The sequence below is a fragment of the Oryzias latipes genome, chromosome 22, assembly GCF_053564925.1.
Source record: "Oryzias latipes strain Hd-rR chromosome 22, Olatipes_Hd-rR_3.1".
Lineage (NCBI taxonomy): Eukaryota > Metazoa > Chordata > Actinopteri > Beloniformes > Adrianichthyidae > Oryzias > Oryzias latipes.
The window spans coordinates 11,692,654-11,709,761 of NC_136258.1; the positions used below are offsets into that span (position 1 = coordinate 11,692,654).

General features: G+C 38.6%; 1 protein-coding gene across 28 annotated transcripts in view; it reads left to right on the plus strand.

Annotated features, from left to right (window-relative positions):
* The first annotated feature begins 1,538 nt into the window (after window positions 1-1,538).
* kiaa1109 (KIAA1109 ortholog) overlaps window positions 1,539-17,108 on the plus strand; it is a 71,289-nt gene continuing 55,719 nt past the window's right edge. For 27 of the 28 annotated variants that reach the window (XM_020713917.3, XM_020713919.3, XM_020713922.3 and 24 more), the window contains exons 1-17: window positions 1,539-1,678; window positions 2,739-2,874; window positions 4,220-4,336; window positions 5,280-5,358; window positions 6,594-6,658; window positions 6,784-6,958; window positions 7,206-7,287; window positions 7,932-8,125; window positions 8,698-8,777; window positions 8,921-9,071; window positions 9,637-9,793; window positions 10,199-10,277; window positions 14,901-14,992; window positions 15,074-15,191; window positions 15,289-15,444; window positions 16,280-16,377; window positions 16,525-16,706. In XM_020713917.3, the coding sequence (XP_020569576.1) occupies window positions 2,769-2,874; window positions 4,220-4,336; window positions 5,280-5,358; window positions 6,594-6,658; window positions 6,784-6,958; window positions 7,206-7,287; window positions 7,932-8,125; window positions 8,698-8,777; window positions 8,921-9,071; window positions 9,637-9,793; window positions 10,199-10,277; window positions 14,901-14,992; window positions 15,074-15,191; window positions 15,289-15,444; window positions 16,280-16,377; window positions 16,525-16,706 (1,931 nt within the window). In that variant the 5' untranslated portion in view covers window positions 1,539-1,678; window positions 2,739-2,768. Of the gene's footprint in view, window positions 1,679-1,851; window positions 1,972-2,738; window positions 2,875-4,219; window positions 4,337-5,279; window positions 5,359-6,593; window positions 6,659-6,783; window positions 6,959-7,205; window positions 7,288-7,931; window positions 8,126-8,697; window positions 8,778-8,920; window positions 9,072-9,636; window positions 9,794-10,198; window positions 10,278-14,900; window positions 14,993-15,073; window positions 15,192-15,288; window positions 15,445-16,279; window positions 16,378-16,524; window positions 16,707-17,108 lie in introns of those variants that run through there. The other variant, XM_078940397.1, reaches the window with a different exon arrangement.

The window sequence follows — 17,108 nt, forward strand, 5'->3', positions numbered from 1 at the left end:
GATAAAGTGGACCAAAAATTTGATTTAATTGATTCTGAGGGGTCAAAGGATGTAAAAAGTCTTTCAGAAGGATGCAGCGCTCTTGAAATTTCTAAGATATTGGAGTGTGATCACAGAACCATCAAACCTTTTGTTGCAAATTGTTAACAAGTTTGCAAGAAACATGTTGAAATGAAAAGATGCAAATCAACCGCTAAAGATTTGAGAAGTATCAAAGGTTAGGTAACCAGGAGCCCATAATCCTCCAGTGTCGCCATATTCCACAACTGCAACCCACCTGGAATGTCAAGAAGTACGACGTGTTCGGTCTCAGAGACATGATCAAAGTAAGAAAACCCTGTCAACAAGTTGAAACGTCAAGAATGGGCCAAGAAATGTCTGAAGACAGACTTTTTAAAGGTTTTGTAGACTGATGAGATGACTTTTTTTGGATAAGATAGATGGGCCCATCAGTAACAAACCCCTCTTCCCAAGAAGGTGGAAGAGGGGTCAAGTGGGGACGTGGTCAGGTATTACTAAAGATGAGCAAGGTGGACCTTTTCAATTTGAAAACGGACACAAAATCAACTCTCAGACCTACTGAAAAATCTTAGAAGACACACTACATGTCTCTGAGGAGTGTCTGGGAGCAGTGTCAGCTGCACAAAACGCTGATTCTGACCAGAACTACACATGAACGACAGGCTTGTGACTGTTAATTAAAAAAAAGGTAGCTATATTGATAACAGAAATGTTTATTTGTAAACTTGGAGCTTGTGTATTTGTTATTGTCACTTAAACTGGTGTAAATAAACGAATCAGATGGGAAAATATTTGTTTTTTAACGAGTTACATAATAACTCTGCAAACTAATAGTTGCCTAATAATGAAATATCATGTAGATATTCTTTTAGGAATGTAAAAAAATTCCCTTTTACTACTTAAATGTTAAAGTTTGAGGATTTGTTAACATTTTGGATTGATCAAGAGTACTGTATTTGTACAATAATAAATTTAAAATGCCAAATATTTCTATATGCAGTTTATGTCATTGTCGAAAACTGGTTACAGTGAACAAACACTTTTTTTTTTTTTTACTGATCTTTATTGTGAAAATGAAAATATATTTCTGGTATTGACTTTTATTTTGAATTATAAGACACATATGCTTCCATAACCTGAAGCCTTTTTTTAAAAACATAATTAAAAAAAAACCTTAACAACAATCAAGTTACTATGTGTGTTAGTTTTATTATTATTATATTTATCTAAGAATGTTTTGTTAATATTCTGTTATTAATATCATCCAAAGCTTGTTTTTTTATCTAAGAAAACACTATAATACATTCAAACTGCAGATAATATTTAATCATGAAATATTAGTACAACAGGAATCTTCAAAACAAGGCTGCGGAATCCTTTTCGCAGTTCCCATTGGTTAACAAATGTGTCTGTCAACTGTGGGTGTAACTGAAAACACAATCTGTTCAATGATTGGTCTATTTTTGACCTGTTCCTTTTCTCATTGGTCAATTTCGTGAAAGCGTTCAGGAGAACAGGAAAGGTATTGACTTGGCTGTCTGCCATGTAAATAAGGAACAGGATGCTAACAGAGTCCCTCTCCGAAACGTCAAAACGGTTCCAACTTCTGGATAACTGGAGCAAAGATGAAACCTCCTGATTCATCGGAAATACTAAGGTAGTTTAAACCCACTGACTGACAAGTTTTTGCTGATTGTAAATTAAACAAAACTGATAGGGTGCGGCCCTCTGTCATTAGCTCTGAGGCTAACATTAGTGCTAACGCTAGTTCAGCGGCCGGCTTTACTATCAACAAATGTAAAACGTTGGTAGCGGACGTGCTGGTGGTGTGTCTGTGTGTGCAGCTCTGCAGTCGTTGTCGTAACGTTTTCAGCAGACTAACAATGTTCGTTATGTTGTAGCTCGTGTTTTTGCCATTACCTGCACAAGACTAAACCTGTTGTCAGCCAGGTATGCCTAGGAATGTATTGTGCTTATCCTTATCATGCATCTCAATTTGCTCATATTCTAGCGTAACTGTAAAATTAAGGAGTTGTGTGTGTTTGTGTTGACAACTTCCCGGCACGAGAACAGTGGGGGAATAGAAACTAAACTAAACAGAAGTTTCTGTGAATCCAAACCACTGAGATTAAAAAATAAAAATAAAATGCAAATCTGTTTCAGAGGAAAACCTGAACTTGCTCAACTGGCTTGTGATGCAACTGGAGCAGACTGAATAATGTCCGGCAGTTATTGCGTAATGATCCGTTGCATGTAACTGGAACTGATTTGTCTCATTTGCCCTCAAACTTGCTAACTTTTGTTACACCTTTGCAATGGTTTTTCATGTGAACTTTAAATAGCAGAATCACTCACAAATGTTGAAGCAAGGTCTGGATTTGATTACTTAAGTGGTTTTCACTACTAAAGTCTATTCAATTGGATTAGTTTGGATTTCCATGTGTGAACAGTGTTCAGGCTTTTCATGTACACCACAGGTAGACTTGGGTCACAGCATAATCATATACCGGCTCTAACTGCTGTTTTGTTTGTTCACCTGAAAGTTAAGAAAGGGCTTGTAAACAATGTGCTGCAGTATTGTCCATACCTGCTAACTGTAAATAGTCTCTAATGACTAGATGTGGTGTGTTTTGGAGATCAGAGAGTCTGCACTCTTTTGGTCTTCGGTTTTGTATCCCTGGACGGTGCATCGCAACAGGATTCTTCTCTGTTTTCAGTGTTTGACACCAGACTGAGAGCCTGTGGCCATGGATGGGCACGTCAGCAAAAACAACGAAAGCACCTTCCCCAGTTTGGAGGAACTAGATGTCTATCTAAATCTGCACAACTCCAACTTTATTTGGCTCATTGTTGGTAAGTGGCATCCCTCTTCCGTGTGTGGATCTGTTAGGAGTTGCTGTTTCAGGAACTTGCTGTTTCGCCTGTTGCGTTGGCTCCAGAGTTAGGCCTGCTTGTTGTGCTTTCTATTCCACCAGACCTCATATCAACCTTTAACCTGTACTCACAGTTGTACAAATGACTCATTTAGTTGAGTCAGGTATGTTGGAGCAGGAATTAGACATGTTGGAACCCCGAGGAGGAAGATTCTTTGCCCCTGAAGTCAGTTTGTAACCAAACTGAAGTTAAAAAAATTGGCTCTTATGGTAACCAACTGATATACAAAAATGAGGTAATCCTAGCTGTTGCACCAGATACATATTAGGCTTTTTACCGTATCAGTACGTTAAAGGTTAACTTGAGTGAGTAATTAATGTAATAAACGGTGACAAAACACCAAAAAGATAAATACTATCATAAACCTCATAGTGTTCCCTTAAATTCCCACTCCGATCATCTTTTGATCTATTGTAAAAGCGTTCCCAGTGGTCTTTAAATTATGGTTATGCTGTTTTTTAGCCAAAATACAAAAAAAAGCCTTAATGCTTTCTAGGGCATAGTTTCTGCAGAGCTGAAGTAGTTCATTGGAAATTTGCCTCTGAGATGTGGGCGGGACTGTTGACGTGGAGTGAGCCCACGCCATCATTCATCTATTTACATGCTGTCCCGCTAGCATACAGCCCCTCACACCCCCAACCTAACATTACTGGTGCAACCAAAATGGCAAGCACTATAGGAGCTATCCAGCTGTACAGTTTTGAGCCAGATGTCAGATGGAACGAGGAAAAAAAGAAGACCTACATGAATCTGGTCGTCTACAAGCGGATGCTTCTGAACGCTGCGGGAGGGGGTTTGCGGCCCGCCGTTGTAGCTTCTGCGTCACGTCTCCAAGCTTTTTCAAACAGATTTAAAAAAAAAAAAAATTGGTTAGGGAGTGTTTTGTTTAGACAAATATTACATTTTTAGAGTTTCCTTTTTATTAAAACAGCTGAGTGAGTACGTAGAATTTTTTAAAATGTCATCTTTATTTAACCATCTTTATTTAACCATATTAAAAATACATTTTTTAAAGGCTTTTTAACTACTTCATTAACACATTGATTTATTTGTGGCATTGGATTTTGTCAGATAAAAGTGTTATGTTGTTTTCTTGTGCTGGAAGCATAACAAAAATGAATTTAAATGACAGAAAAGTTTCATTTGTAAAGGTGTCTTGTTTTTGTTCGTTAACAGTGTAGATTTGTCCTTCCAACAAATGTATTTAAATGAAAAACACCCATCAAGTCTTCTGTTGGACTAAAATATTTGTCTTTCTTCTCAGCCACCATTCTGTCCTGTGGATGGATCATCTATTTAACTTATTACAACTCCCGCAACATTGGCCTCATCCTCACCCTCATCATCAACAGGCTCTACAAGGATGGCTACATTCACATCGGTGTGTACGTGTTTGGCTCTGCGATGCAGAGACAAATGGGGAAATGGGAGCTCTGGCAACACTGGCGGCTGTTAACTCTGTGTTGCCAATGTGTGAAAAGGGAAAGGAAGGTTATAAATCCAAAAACCACTCAGTGTTTTCTCATTTGCATTGGAATCGTTTTCCACATTCCTTTTTACAATGAAAATGTCTGCCCTGAAACTGCACCAAAAAATGATGACGGGGACAGAAACCCAATACTGACCGGCCGTAGTGAAACAGACAATAGAAGCATTAGATATTTATAGTTTATGCTGATGATATCCTATCATGTGTCACCATGAAATCAATAGTTACTTCACTGTATTTGGTCTTACTAATATGGTTGTTTATCGTCTTAAAAATACGCAAGTCTAAAATATTATTAAGAAATGCAACAGTTTTGTTTTTGTTTCCCCTTTTGGATGATCTGGACTGGAGAAAATCAGCAGGTAGAATAAACTGCCTGGTTGCACATGGTGGCGCATCCCTCCTTCTGTCAGTTACTGCAACAATAAATAAAACGACACGACAAACTGTCACCTGGAGTGATGAAACACGAGCTGCTGTCACTCCCCCAGCTTGAAATAAATGAAGCCAGACAGGAGTTAAGAAGTGATTAATGATTGAAGCTCGTGTTAACGTCCATATTTACCTTTGTTCCTTTGACAGCCTCTGATCTGCAGCAAAAATCTGTCCCTTTTTAAAAGTTTTTTGTTTATTTCTGTATTTTTTTTCTTAAGGAGGAAAAAGGGGAAACTAAGAAATGTAAAAGCAGTTACCTTCACTATGTTAAAAACCTCTTTAATAAGTTGTGATAAATACGAGATTTGGACTTTAAACCTAATCTGAAATGATGCTTTTTCAGAACCAACATGGATGTAGGTGTTAGAAAAATCTCACACTCTCCTTTTTTTCTCCACAGGCTCCTTCTCCTTCTCTGTTCTGTCAGGCAAGGTCATGTTCAGAGATGTCTACTACATCAACCAAGACATGTCCATCAGGTAATGGCATCTTCTGCTTAGGGCTGTAACTAGTACCCGAATACCTGGATATTTGCTACCTGTTCCAGGAAATTCAAGTATTCATACTTCTGGTGTTAGAGATTGCTGTTTTATAAACTTTATAAAGATAGTAGAGTATAGTAAATGTACTTCAGACAATATAATTATTGCTCTAAAACGGCGGTAAAATCTTGGCTTTTATGTTTGTAAACCAAACAATCCAAATCTGCTTCTGTCACAGAACCCACGTAGATTTTAAAATTAAAGTACTCTATCAAATCTTTTTTTTGCTGATTAAAAAAAAAGAGAGATTGAAGTTCAGTTTACTAAAATGTTGTTCACTCGTCGGCATATCCCTTCAGGAGTCGCCACAGCGAATCAGCTTTCACAGATTTGCTCTGGTAGTTTGGCAGACATCGTTACATTGCCGTATGCCCTTCCTGACTCAACCTTCAATTGGATCTGGGCTGGGGACCGGCACAGGGACACCCAGACTTGGGCCCCCTTGCAGCTACATAGTTGGGCATTAGCGCCAAAGGGTTTTTGCCCAAGGACTCGCTCTGGATTAAGCCTAAATAGATTCTGAAAGTGTGTGTCTGTTTTCTTTCTATTAAATATAGTTGACAATTTGAATCAAACGTATAATAAATATGAAATTAAGAATATTATGAATATCTGATGATCAGTCATGGTATGTCATACGATTGCTATCCTGGCAGATAATCCGTCTGCTAAATGTTCATCTACAGTGTGGGAGTTTTTCAGTATTTCCTCTGAAGATGAAAAAAGTCAGTTTTGTTAAAACAGGTCTGTTGAAAAAAGGACTGTGAGTGTTTGCTAGTTGGTACATTTTCATTGAGGTGTTGCTGGGTTTTCATTTACTATCTTCTTGTCATATCCTGACAGTAACTATAGTCAGCAAAACTTTGACGATGGAAAAACTGTGGAGAACATTTTCAAGATTTGTTGTTTAATGATCCAAAATAACATCGATGTTTATGTTTTGTTGATTCTGATCTCCTGCTTTCAATAAATGATGGTGTTTAAATGCATTTTTTTTTTTTAAATTTCACACATCTAGTGAAAAGACGCACACATGGCATTGAATTGTAAGAACCGTGGATCGATGTGTGAATTGTCAGATTTGATTTGTGAACCGGATTGTATCCAGCTGTTCCTTTGTCATCTCTGCTCGTCTGTTCCTTGCCCACAGTGCTTTATTTGTTCTTTTGCAGGATACAAGATGGTTTTTTTATATTCCGATGGTGGAAAATGTATGACCCGAAACAGAAACAGCATGGTAGGTATTCCACATATTGCTCATCTTTTGCTTGTTTGGGATAATTGTTTTGTTAAATTCAAAGCAGCCTTTTTGGCCTTTTATTAGTAGAAAACCAGCGTTTTTAAGTTGTGTGTTTTCAACAGATCCTAAAGCGGAGACCAGGCTGTCTTTGACCGTCAACGGTTTTGAGTTTCACGTCTACAATCGAACCGACCTTTATGCTCAGCTGCAGGAGACGTTTGGACTGGAGCCCACCCTATTAACACCCAAGAAGGATGACCCAAAGGGGGAAGAAGACAGAAATGAGTCCATCGAGAGGTCAACACTCCTGCCTTCTATTTTTGTCTTTTCAAACCTAATTACTTGTTTTTAGACACAATTATTATTATGGACTGATAATTTTTACATGATGTACCAAAAAATTATTACTATAATAGATTTTTTTAAATCCAATTCTGTATGAAGATGTAGTTAAAAACCGGAAAAAAAGACAACAACTTTATCATAAAGACAACAAATGTAGCTGTAATGTTTTAATTTGAAATGCTTTTTTATTGCTGTGTAGTGTGAACATCAAAACAGAGAGTCCAGATCCGGCCTCATCCTGGCGTTCCCTCATTCCTGTCATCAAAGTCAACATCAGCACCGTAAGTTTGCCAAACTTAAAAAAAAAAAAAAAGTTGTGTTTTTGATTGACGGCAACCCAAGAGAGAAACAAGATTCCGCTTTTGATATTTCCTTTGCCTCCTTATTTAAAGTTCCATTCCGATCATCTATTTTGAAAGTCTTCCCACTGATTATGCTGTTTTTAGCCACAAAAAAAGTAGTTTTCTTGGCCATACTTTCTGCAGAGCGACAGGAGTTCATTAGAAAGTCATCTCTGAATTGTGGGCGGAGCAACCAGAAACAGAAATGGCGAGCAATATTGGAGCGATCCAGCCGTATAGTTTAGATCCAGATTCCAGCTCAGACAAGGAAAACAGAGACGTACATGGATCTATTTGTCTACAAGTGGATGCATCAGAATAGAGCGTGATATAAAATGATTGCACATTTTATATCACAAATATGCTCTTTTTCAAGCTACCTTTTTTGGTCTGCTCCTGATTCACAATCATTTAAATAATAAAAAACTCAGAAATGCAATTTTAAGCTTAAAATATGTCCTCCATCATCAGAAATATGCAACAAGAACATGTTAAAAACACCACGAACACAATTGGAGTTTAAAATTGGAATTATTAAATGCCTCTCTCATGTTTTTTATGGATATTCTTTTTTCCTTCTGAAGGGACGTCTGGCATTCGGAAACCACCACCTGCCGCAGACTCTTTGCGTCAACTTTGAAGATGCCTTCCTGACCTACGCCACCAAACCTCCATCCAGCCACTTGGATCAGTTCATGCACATTGTCAAAGGCTCGCTGGAGAACGTGCGCGTCATGCTGGTTCCCAGTCCTCGCTACCTAGGCATGCAAAATGACGAGTAAGTTCAAAATGGAGTGGAAATTTGAAGATTTCAAATAACAATTTAATTGTTTTATACATTTATGGTCAAAACAGCTTCAAATCCACCCAGCATTCACAAAACAAGTTAACAGTTTTCAACTGTAGTTCTTAACTTATTGTAACACTTTTCTACTAATAAGATTAATAATTGAAATTATGTTTCACTTTTTATATTTTCATAAATATACACATTAACAGATTAAATGTTAAAGTGCTGTAAATGACTTGTTCTTTCTTTATTCATTTATTTATTTAACAAAATACCTGCTACTAAAGTTCAGAAGTTTGATGAAACTACTTTTCCTATCATTTAATTCTAAACGTTTTGGTGTACAGGCTCCTTGCTATTTTATAAAGCTGAATTTTAAGTTGAGGTTTATGAAAAGATTAAATATCAAATTTCTTTGTTTTGTGATCATCCTAGTTGATTTTTAAAACGGTTCCTATCAAAATAGTAGCTTTTTTTTTCAAAGTATTTTTTTGTACAATGGCTTAAAATGACCAAAGGATTTCATTAAAAACAAAAAAATCTTGTGTTTTCTTTTGCAGACCTCCTAGACTGATGGGTGAAGGTTTTGTTGTGATGCAGTCCAATGATGTCGACATCTATTATTACCAGGACGAACCCGGTACGTTTTGTGTGAGCAAACGAGAGTTTTCTAGATTTGAAAAGTAAGGTGGAAATGAGTTTTATTTTCTCAGTAGTAGAAGATGAAACCTCCAGAAAAATGTTTTGATGATAGTTGTTGACCATGTGACTGTGCACATGCAGGTTTGGTTCCCGTGGAGCAGGAGGGTGGGGAGGAGGCAGAGACCAGCAGTGAGGATGACAAGCTGCAGGACCTTCCTCCCTGTTGGGGTCTGGACATCGTCTGTGGAAAAGGAACCGACTTCAATTATGGACCTTGGGCTGATCGACAAAGGTGTGTGATGACTGCAGATCATTAAAGCTCATTCATGCTAATAGTTCTTCCTGAGCTTTATTTATAAGTTAGAGAGTTTTAAATCTTTCCTTTTTGATGATCTGTTGAATGAACATCAATCAGGAGTTAGTGTCTATTCTGCATTAAGCTCAGTTTCCATCCTCCCTCATCAAAATGATAGAAAATCCTCTGTAGCTTTGGTTTCTCTGGCTATTTTAGTTTTGTGTTGGTTTTCATATGTAATGCTGAGTCCATGCACCAAAATCCACACAGGATGCCATTTAACAAAGACCAAAGAAAAACAAATGAAAGTGGGCTTTGTTCTGCAGGCTGCAGGGCCGCCTAAAGCCCAGCTTCCAGATGCCGGCTAAGAAAAACTGAGCAGGCTGATGCTGGAAGGGATTAACAGTCAGGAGTGGACATAAGATGATTTAATGAGAGATTTAACTCTGATTGCACATTATGTGAACAGATATGCAGATATGCATGCCAGGAAGTCTATACCAACTGATGAGTAAATATTCCAATGGACAGCAGCAATATGTGACCCATTTTCTTCTTCCAGGGACTGTTTGTGGAAGTTCTTCCTGCCTGCAGACTTCCAGGCCATGAACGTCACCGAGGTCGCACAGCCAGGAAAACTGAGACAGATTCAGGCTTTTGAGCTCCGCATGAACATCATTGCTGACGCCACCATCGATCTCCTTTTCACCAAAAACAGAGTAAATATCCCCCTATTCCCCTCCTTTCTTTTTGCACGGATTTTTATTCTATAGCTTTTGCTTTGTGTGCCCTTTTTTCTGTCCATTTTACCTTTCCTGTTATTAATTTCTGCTTAATGTTTTATGCTTTTGAAAATGTTCTTCCTGTAGAAGTGCTGGGATTGTTAATCAAGTCTGTAAAGGGCATTCTAAAAAACAATATCGTCATGTTCGGAGGGAAAAAGATCTAATAACCGAGGGGAGAAAAGAGTGTCATTTTATTACTTCCTTTGTATGTGTTTTTTTTTTGTTCAATCCTGTGACTCCTGCTTTTAGGTTGTAAAGAAGTCTCTTCTAATGAGACAGCTTATGTCATATTTCTTTTTGATTTCTCAGTCTGTGCTCCACTTTCCTCTCTGTTACTAGGAAACCAATGCCATTCATGTGAATGTAGGCGCAGGCTCCTACCTGGAAGTCAACATCCCCATGACTGTGGGAGAGAATGGTAAGTGTCTTCTGTTCTGAAATAGGACCACTGCACTGCTCTTGAATTGGCAGATGGCTTTTGTGACCGATTTCTTTTTATTTTATTTCATGTTGAAGTAAAATGTGTCATATACAGAGACCCTTGCCTTAGAAACCGTTTTCAGTTGGTAGGAGAAAATTGTTAAAGCCCTGTAGCCTAAAGCCCTAAAGCCCTTCAAGTACAACTTTAATGTTGCAGTTTCTGCAGAATAATCTCTAAATGTTAATGCAGTTTTGGTCTATTATATATAACGTGAAAATATGTGTATATGTTATCAAAGTTACCCCAAAGTCAGGGGTCTGCAACCTTTGACACTTCAACACAAGAGGCATTTGGGTCAATTTCTCTCTGACAACCACTCAGTAGGAACCAGTCATTAGTCACCCTGTAGAAAAAAAAACACTGGTTTGGATTTTGTTATAGGGCTGCACGGTGGTGCAGTGGTTAGCGCTCTTGCATCACAGCAAGAAGGCCTGGCTGGGGGACCTGAAAAAGAACACCAATGGGGGACCTTTCTGTGTGGAGTTTGCATGTTCTCCCTATACATGCGTGGGTTCTCTCCGGGGTCTCCGGCTTCCTCCCACTGTCCAAAAACATGCTTCATAGGTTAATTGGGAACTCCAAATTGTCCATAGGTGTGAATGTGAATAGGTGTGTGATTGTGGCTCTTCGCCCACAAGTGGCCGGGATAGGCTCCAGCAGCCCCATGACCCCAAAAGGGATAAAACGTCAGAAGATGAATGATTTTATTATTGTTGCTATTATGATCAATATAAATATGTGTTTTGGGGATAAATATAAATAGAAAATAATTTATATGTGATATGAAATAGTTTATAACTTTCGCCAGGTTTAAATGACTTTCTTTCAAAATAACAAACACCACATAGAACATGCAACATGCAAATTAAAATCACCAAGAATTTAATGTACATCTACCCACTTGGAAAGCTTTTGAATAACTTTAAAAATGTGTCATACCATTTCTATGCCGATGATATTCAGCTGTACTGCTCTTTCAATGACACAGAACTCCACAAACTTACAGAACTTCTAGATTGCCTTGCTTGTGTTAAATCTTGGCTCACAAGTAACAGTCTACAGATAAACCCAGAAAAGACGGAAACGCTAATAGTTGCCCCAGAAAACAAAATCCCAATAATTTCCCGGCATCTTTGTTCTTTGAGCTCCTCTGTACAGCCCTGTATCAGAAATCTTGGTGTATGGTTTGACCAGTCAATGTCTTTGGACCATCATTCCAGCCTTTTAATTAGAAACTGTTTTTTTCATTTACGTAACATAGCAAAATTGCGGGCGTTCTCATTAGGGCTGAAACGATTCCTCGAGTTACTCTAATTACTCGATTACAAAAATTCCTCGAGGCAAAAACTCTGCCTCGAAGCCTCGTTAAATTCCTATGACGCGCACTATACGCGCGGCGCAGGGATTTGATTGTGTCACACGGACCGTTTATTCACACGGACCTTTTGAATTTTGTTGGCGCGATGGCGGAGAATAGATCTATAAATAAACGGCAGAAATTGTCTAAAGTGTGGGATCATTACACACTTAATAAAGAAGAGAACAAGGTGCAGTGTCTCTACTGCAGAATAGAGCTGGCATACCCGCGCGTGCCGCCGGCAGTGAGCGAGGGGCGGCGTCAGCCGCTCCGCGCCCCCTCCGCGGCGACCAGCGCGGGCCGCGGAGGGGGCGCCGAGGGGGCGCCGAGAGGCAGGGGCTGGGACAGGCGGTAGCTCGCCTTTCGGCGGACCGCGAGGCTTCTTTAAGCATTGCAAAAATAACAAAAGCATTATTTTTACACGAATTATAAACAATGATAATGATCAAATGTGTTTTTCTGATTCTTTTATTTTTAATGGCCTTCGATTTTGGTGTTGGCCACTCTTTCAAAGTCTTCTGTCCCCCCCCATACAAAATGTTCTAGCTCCGCGACATTTCTAAAGACCAACTTAAAAACACCAAAAGTAACATTTGCATCAGAGTGGATCTTTAAAATCAAATTCTTGTTACAACCACGTCATTTTTGTTATGCATTATTTGTTTTGGTTGCTCAAAAACACACACAAATCGTTTTATCCGATTACTCGATTAATCGATCGATTAAGTGCTAGATTAATCGATTACAAAAATAATCGATAGCTGCAGCCCTAGTTCTTATCTAACTCAGTCTTAGAGATGGTTATCCATGCTTTTATTTCTTCTCGTTTAGATTATTGTAATTCTCTTTTTACTTGTTTTAATAAATCAGTTCTTAACCGTCTTCAGTTAGTTCAAAACACTGCTGCTAGGCTTTTAACAGGATCAGAAAAAAGGGCACACATGACCCCCATTTTATCCTCCTTGCACTGGCTCCCAATCAAGTGGCGTATTGATTTTAAAATTCTAGTTTTAACCTATAGAGCTTTAAATGGACAGACCCCAAAATACTTATCAGACTTGCTCTGTCCCTACGCTTCCAGCCGTGCCCTCCGATCCTCAGATCAAAATCTTTTAAAGATTTTTAAGACAAAGTACAAAACCAGAGGTGACCGGTCACTCCAGGCAATAGCCCCCAGACTCTGGAATGCCCTCCCTCTGTCCCTTCGTGTGGCCGACACCGTCGATTCTTTTAAAAGTCAACTGAAGACACTTTTATTCAAAAATGCTTTTAGCTGACTGGTTTTATTGTTACTTTTATTCTATGTTTATTTTTCTTCAATTTAGTTTTGCTTACATTATATTTAATTGATTGTTTTTCTGCTTTTACTGGGTTGTATATTGTTTATTGTTCAGCGCTTTGTGATTTTATCTGTGAAAGGCGCTATATAAATAAAACTTACTTACTTACTAGAATCATATCAATGTTGCAAATGTACTAGTAGTTGGTTGTGTAATGTCGGCAATGGAAAAAAAACTATACACAGCTTATTTTACCATTGTTGGTGTGAATTAGCCATGAATTCATAAACCTAATTACTCAAATTAAATCCGAGCTAAATAAAGGACCTTTACCATATTTTTCGTACCATTTGGCAATCTTAGAATCCTTGAATCCTCTTATTTTTTTCAGAAATAGAAAATCCGCTTTATATTCGAGAATTCATTATGTATAAACTCTGGTTCTGCTTACTGACCTCAAATGAACTTTCTGTAGTACATAGCACCTACATATCTGTCAAATGTTTTAGTTCGTTAGACTACTAGTTTAGCTAGTAGTCAGGAGCCTCGTGGAGTAATACATACTGTGTTGTAACTGTTTGTGTGTGAGTAAGTTCAATAAAGTTTGACTTATTTGACTGCCTTGTTTCGCTAGATTTGCCTGGTAGAAGAATACATTATTTTGTTTAAAATGAAAAAGATTTCATTTTTCTTTAACCAGAGCGCCATAATGGAGGAGTAAAAAGTCACACGAGGCCCCAGAGTCTCATGTTTACTTATAGTTCAATATTAATTGTAATTTTACCAAAACAAGTAATGGAGAGAAGACGTGGTCCTTTATAAAATGTGAAGTAAAAGCTTTATTGAAGCTACTTCATGTCAGTCAGCTGAAAGAAGTACCGATGTCTTCAAAAAAGAAAAAAACAAAGAAATCTGTTGTGTTAAAAATACATGTTTGTGTGGATGAGCTGCACAGTGCTCCCAAGCATTTCCATTTGGAGCCTGAAATCAGAGAACCTGACCTGATGTTTGTATTTTGTCTGCTAAAGCCTTGTGTAGAAATCCAACTGTTCTTTTCAGCTAATCCAAATTACATTTCTTGAATCATACCTGATCCAACAAAGCACAAATACGTTCCTTTTTGGCTTTTAACACCAGCAACATTGATGTTTATTTACACTTCAGCTCTTTACCTTCTTTGTTCAGCCTTTAGCAACCAAGCCTGAAAAATGCTCTGGCCTACAGGTTCTTTCAGCTTGGTTTACAACCTCAGCCAAGCCACCGCCGTTTGATCCAACTAGCCAGGCTTCAGGTCTCATTAACGCCACATGCCACAAGGCAGTGGGCATTCAGCCAGCAACTCTCTGAAACCCTGCCGGTTGTTTCCTTTGACAGGCACCGTGGCATTCAGTATGATTGCAATACCCAATTTGAAAGTCATTATGCAGTCACTGCAAACCCTCCCCTGCTTGTTTGTAGCAGAAATGGTGAATGTTTTATGTATGAAGTTTAATAGCAAGACTCGGGAAAACAAAACAAAGAAAGAGAACAAGTTCTTAAGATTACAATGCATACATGTCATTTTAAGTACCGGTAATTCAAAATTAATTTTTGAACAATGAAAATTCAAACCGCAACAATCCACATCGAAGGAAAATATTAATCTTTTTGTTTCTTATTAAAAAAAGTCTTTAAATAAGCAAAAATTTTCCAATGGGATAAGAAAAATGGTCTTTCCAAGAATGCTTATTAAAAAAAGGTTTAAGTCACTAAGACATGTTTTCTTAGACGAAGCTTATTTTGCTATTGAAAAACGTTCTTGATGAAAGATAATACAATTTTTCTTGAAACAAGGGTCTTTTTATGTCTTAAGATTCTGTTTTTGCAGTGTGGTTTCGATACATTTTTCAATAGCTTACAGTTTTTACTCTTTCTGCCCGTCAGGTTATTCCTCCACCATCAAAGGTCAACTTCTTCATGTGGACACCACCAGCAGCATGCAGTACAGAACTCTTCTGGAGGCGGAGATGTTGGCTGTAAGTACCAAGAGGAAGCTCAAATAAAATAAAAAATAAAAAAACAAGACTGTTGACATGTTAACGCCACTGTTGCCTCAGTTCCATGTGATAGCCACCTACCCCCGAATATGGAACATGCCCCAGTCGTGGCAGTGTGAGATTGAGGTGTACAAGGCTACTTATCACTTCATCTATGCCCAGAAAAACTTCTTTACCGGTGAGTATAGCCACTGGCACCACACCTAGAATGCTGATGGCTTGTGGATGATTGTGCGTAATCATCATATTCTACAGTTGAAACGCTTTCTCTGCAGATTTAATCCATGACTGGGCGAGTGACAGCGCCCCCGATCTTTACTCCTTCGTGCCCTATTCTTGGAAGTTCAAGGTCCTTTTCCACCAGTTTGAGATGATCTGGGCTGCAAACCAGCACAACTGGATCGATTGTTCCACCAAACAGCAGGAGAATGGTATAGCACATTCGTTATGTTCACGTTTAAAGACCAATTCTGTTAAAAATCGTGTTTTGGGTACTTTTAACATGATTAAATATTATTTTTTCTATGATTTAGGACATTTAGGACCTTACAATAGCATTTCGGAGTACTTCTTTGTTCAAATAGTTGTGAATCAGGAGCAGACGAAAAAAAGAAGTTTGAAAAAGATTGTAGGTGTGACTTAGCGGCACGCCACAAGTTCCCTGCTCTGCTCCATTCTGATGTATCCACTTGTAGACAAATGGATCCATGTTCGTCTTTGTTTTCCTCGTCTGAACTGGAATCTGGTTTTAAACTGGGTGGCTGGATAGCTCAAATATAGCTCACCACTTCAGTTGCGCCAGTAATGTTCGGTTGGGCTTGAGAGGGACTGTAAGATAGCAGGAGAACGTGTTAAAAAAAAAGGATGATGGGAAGTGGGAGAAAGGTTTGCCCTGCACCAATGGCCCCGCCCACTAATCGGAGGCACATTTCTTGTGAACTCCTGCCACTCTGCAAAAACTATGCCCTAAAGAAAGGGACCTGTACAAAGATTTTTCCTAAAAACGATGTAATCATGATTGAAAGACCACTGGGAACGCTGTTACAACAGATTGAAAATGATCGTAGTGGGACTATAACACAAACAAGGAAAATGGAAAAAGTTTTCATGCTGTCTTGAAGGTGATCAGTACTGTTGGATGCTGTAAGCTTGCATCTGTAACAAGATGCTTTAGCTCAATTAAGTCTTGATGCATTATACTGTATAAATACACTTCTTAATCCTCCAGCAGGCAGACTAATCAATTGCTTTATTGATCTTCTGTAGTGTACCTGGCAGCCTGTGGCGAAACGCTCAATATAGACTTCACTCTGCCTTTCAATGAGTTTGTTCCTACCACTTGCCATACTCGCTTCAGCTTGAGGGTGAGTGGATTTTATGTTGGGGAATTTAGATCACTCTCAAAAATGAGAACTTGATCTCATTGGGTTTGTTTTTGTTTAATTAAATAAAGGTTGAAAAATAGAGTTTGAAATAGAAATGTGTGCCGACTGTTGCATGTTTTCGCTCAGGCGGAAGACACAGACATGCGGCTGTCTCTGCCAGAGTGCCACCCCAGCCGGTGTCCCCTGCTCACCCTGGCCAAAGACTACCAGAACATCAGGCTGCCCCCTGACATGTTCATGTCGGGGGATCAAGGAGCCCCCCTCCCAAAGCCCCCCAAGTCCAAATGGAGGAAGATAGCACGCATAGAGTGAGTGAACCATTGGTTTATTAAAAAAAAAAGGGGATTTGATTTAAAGAAAGCTGCTCAGGCATTAGATAATGGACCTAGCTGTTCTTGATGCTTTTGATGTTGTTTTAATCTAATATTCATTTTTCCACTCATGAAGAGAGTTTGTTTCTCTTTTTTTTCTAAATAATTTGAGGTGAAGTGGATGAGACTCCCAAAAGCTCACCTCATGTCCTGCTCTAGTTTGACTTTCTGGCTCCTTAACTTTAGCGCTAAATTCCTTATTGTAAACCACTAAAATGCCTAACAGGAATTAGTTTGTAAAGAAATGTAAAAATACACCAGAATAGACCAGATCACAGATTTGGCTACACTTGCGCAGGTTTAAAGGTCGAGGCCTCATTGAAAAACCAAACATGACTA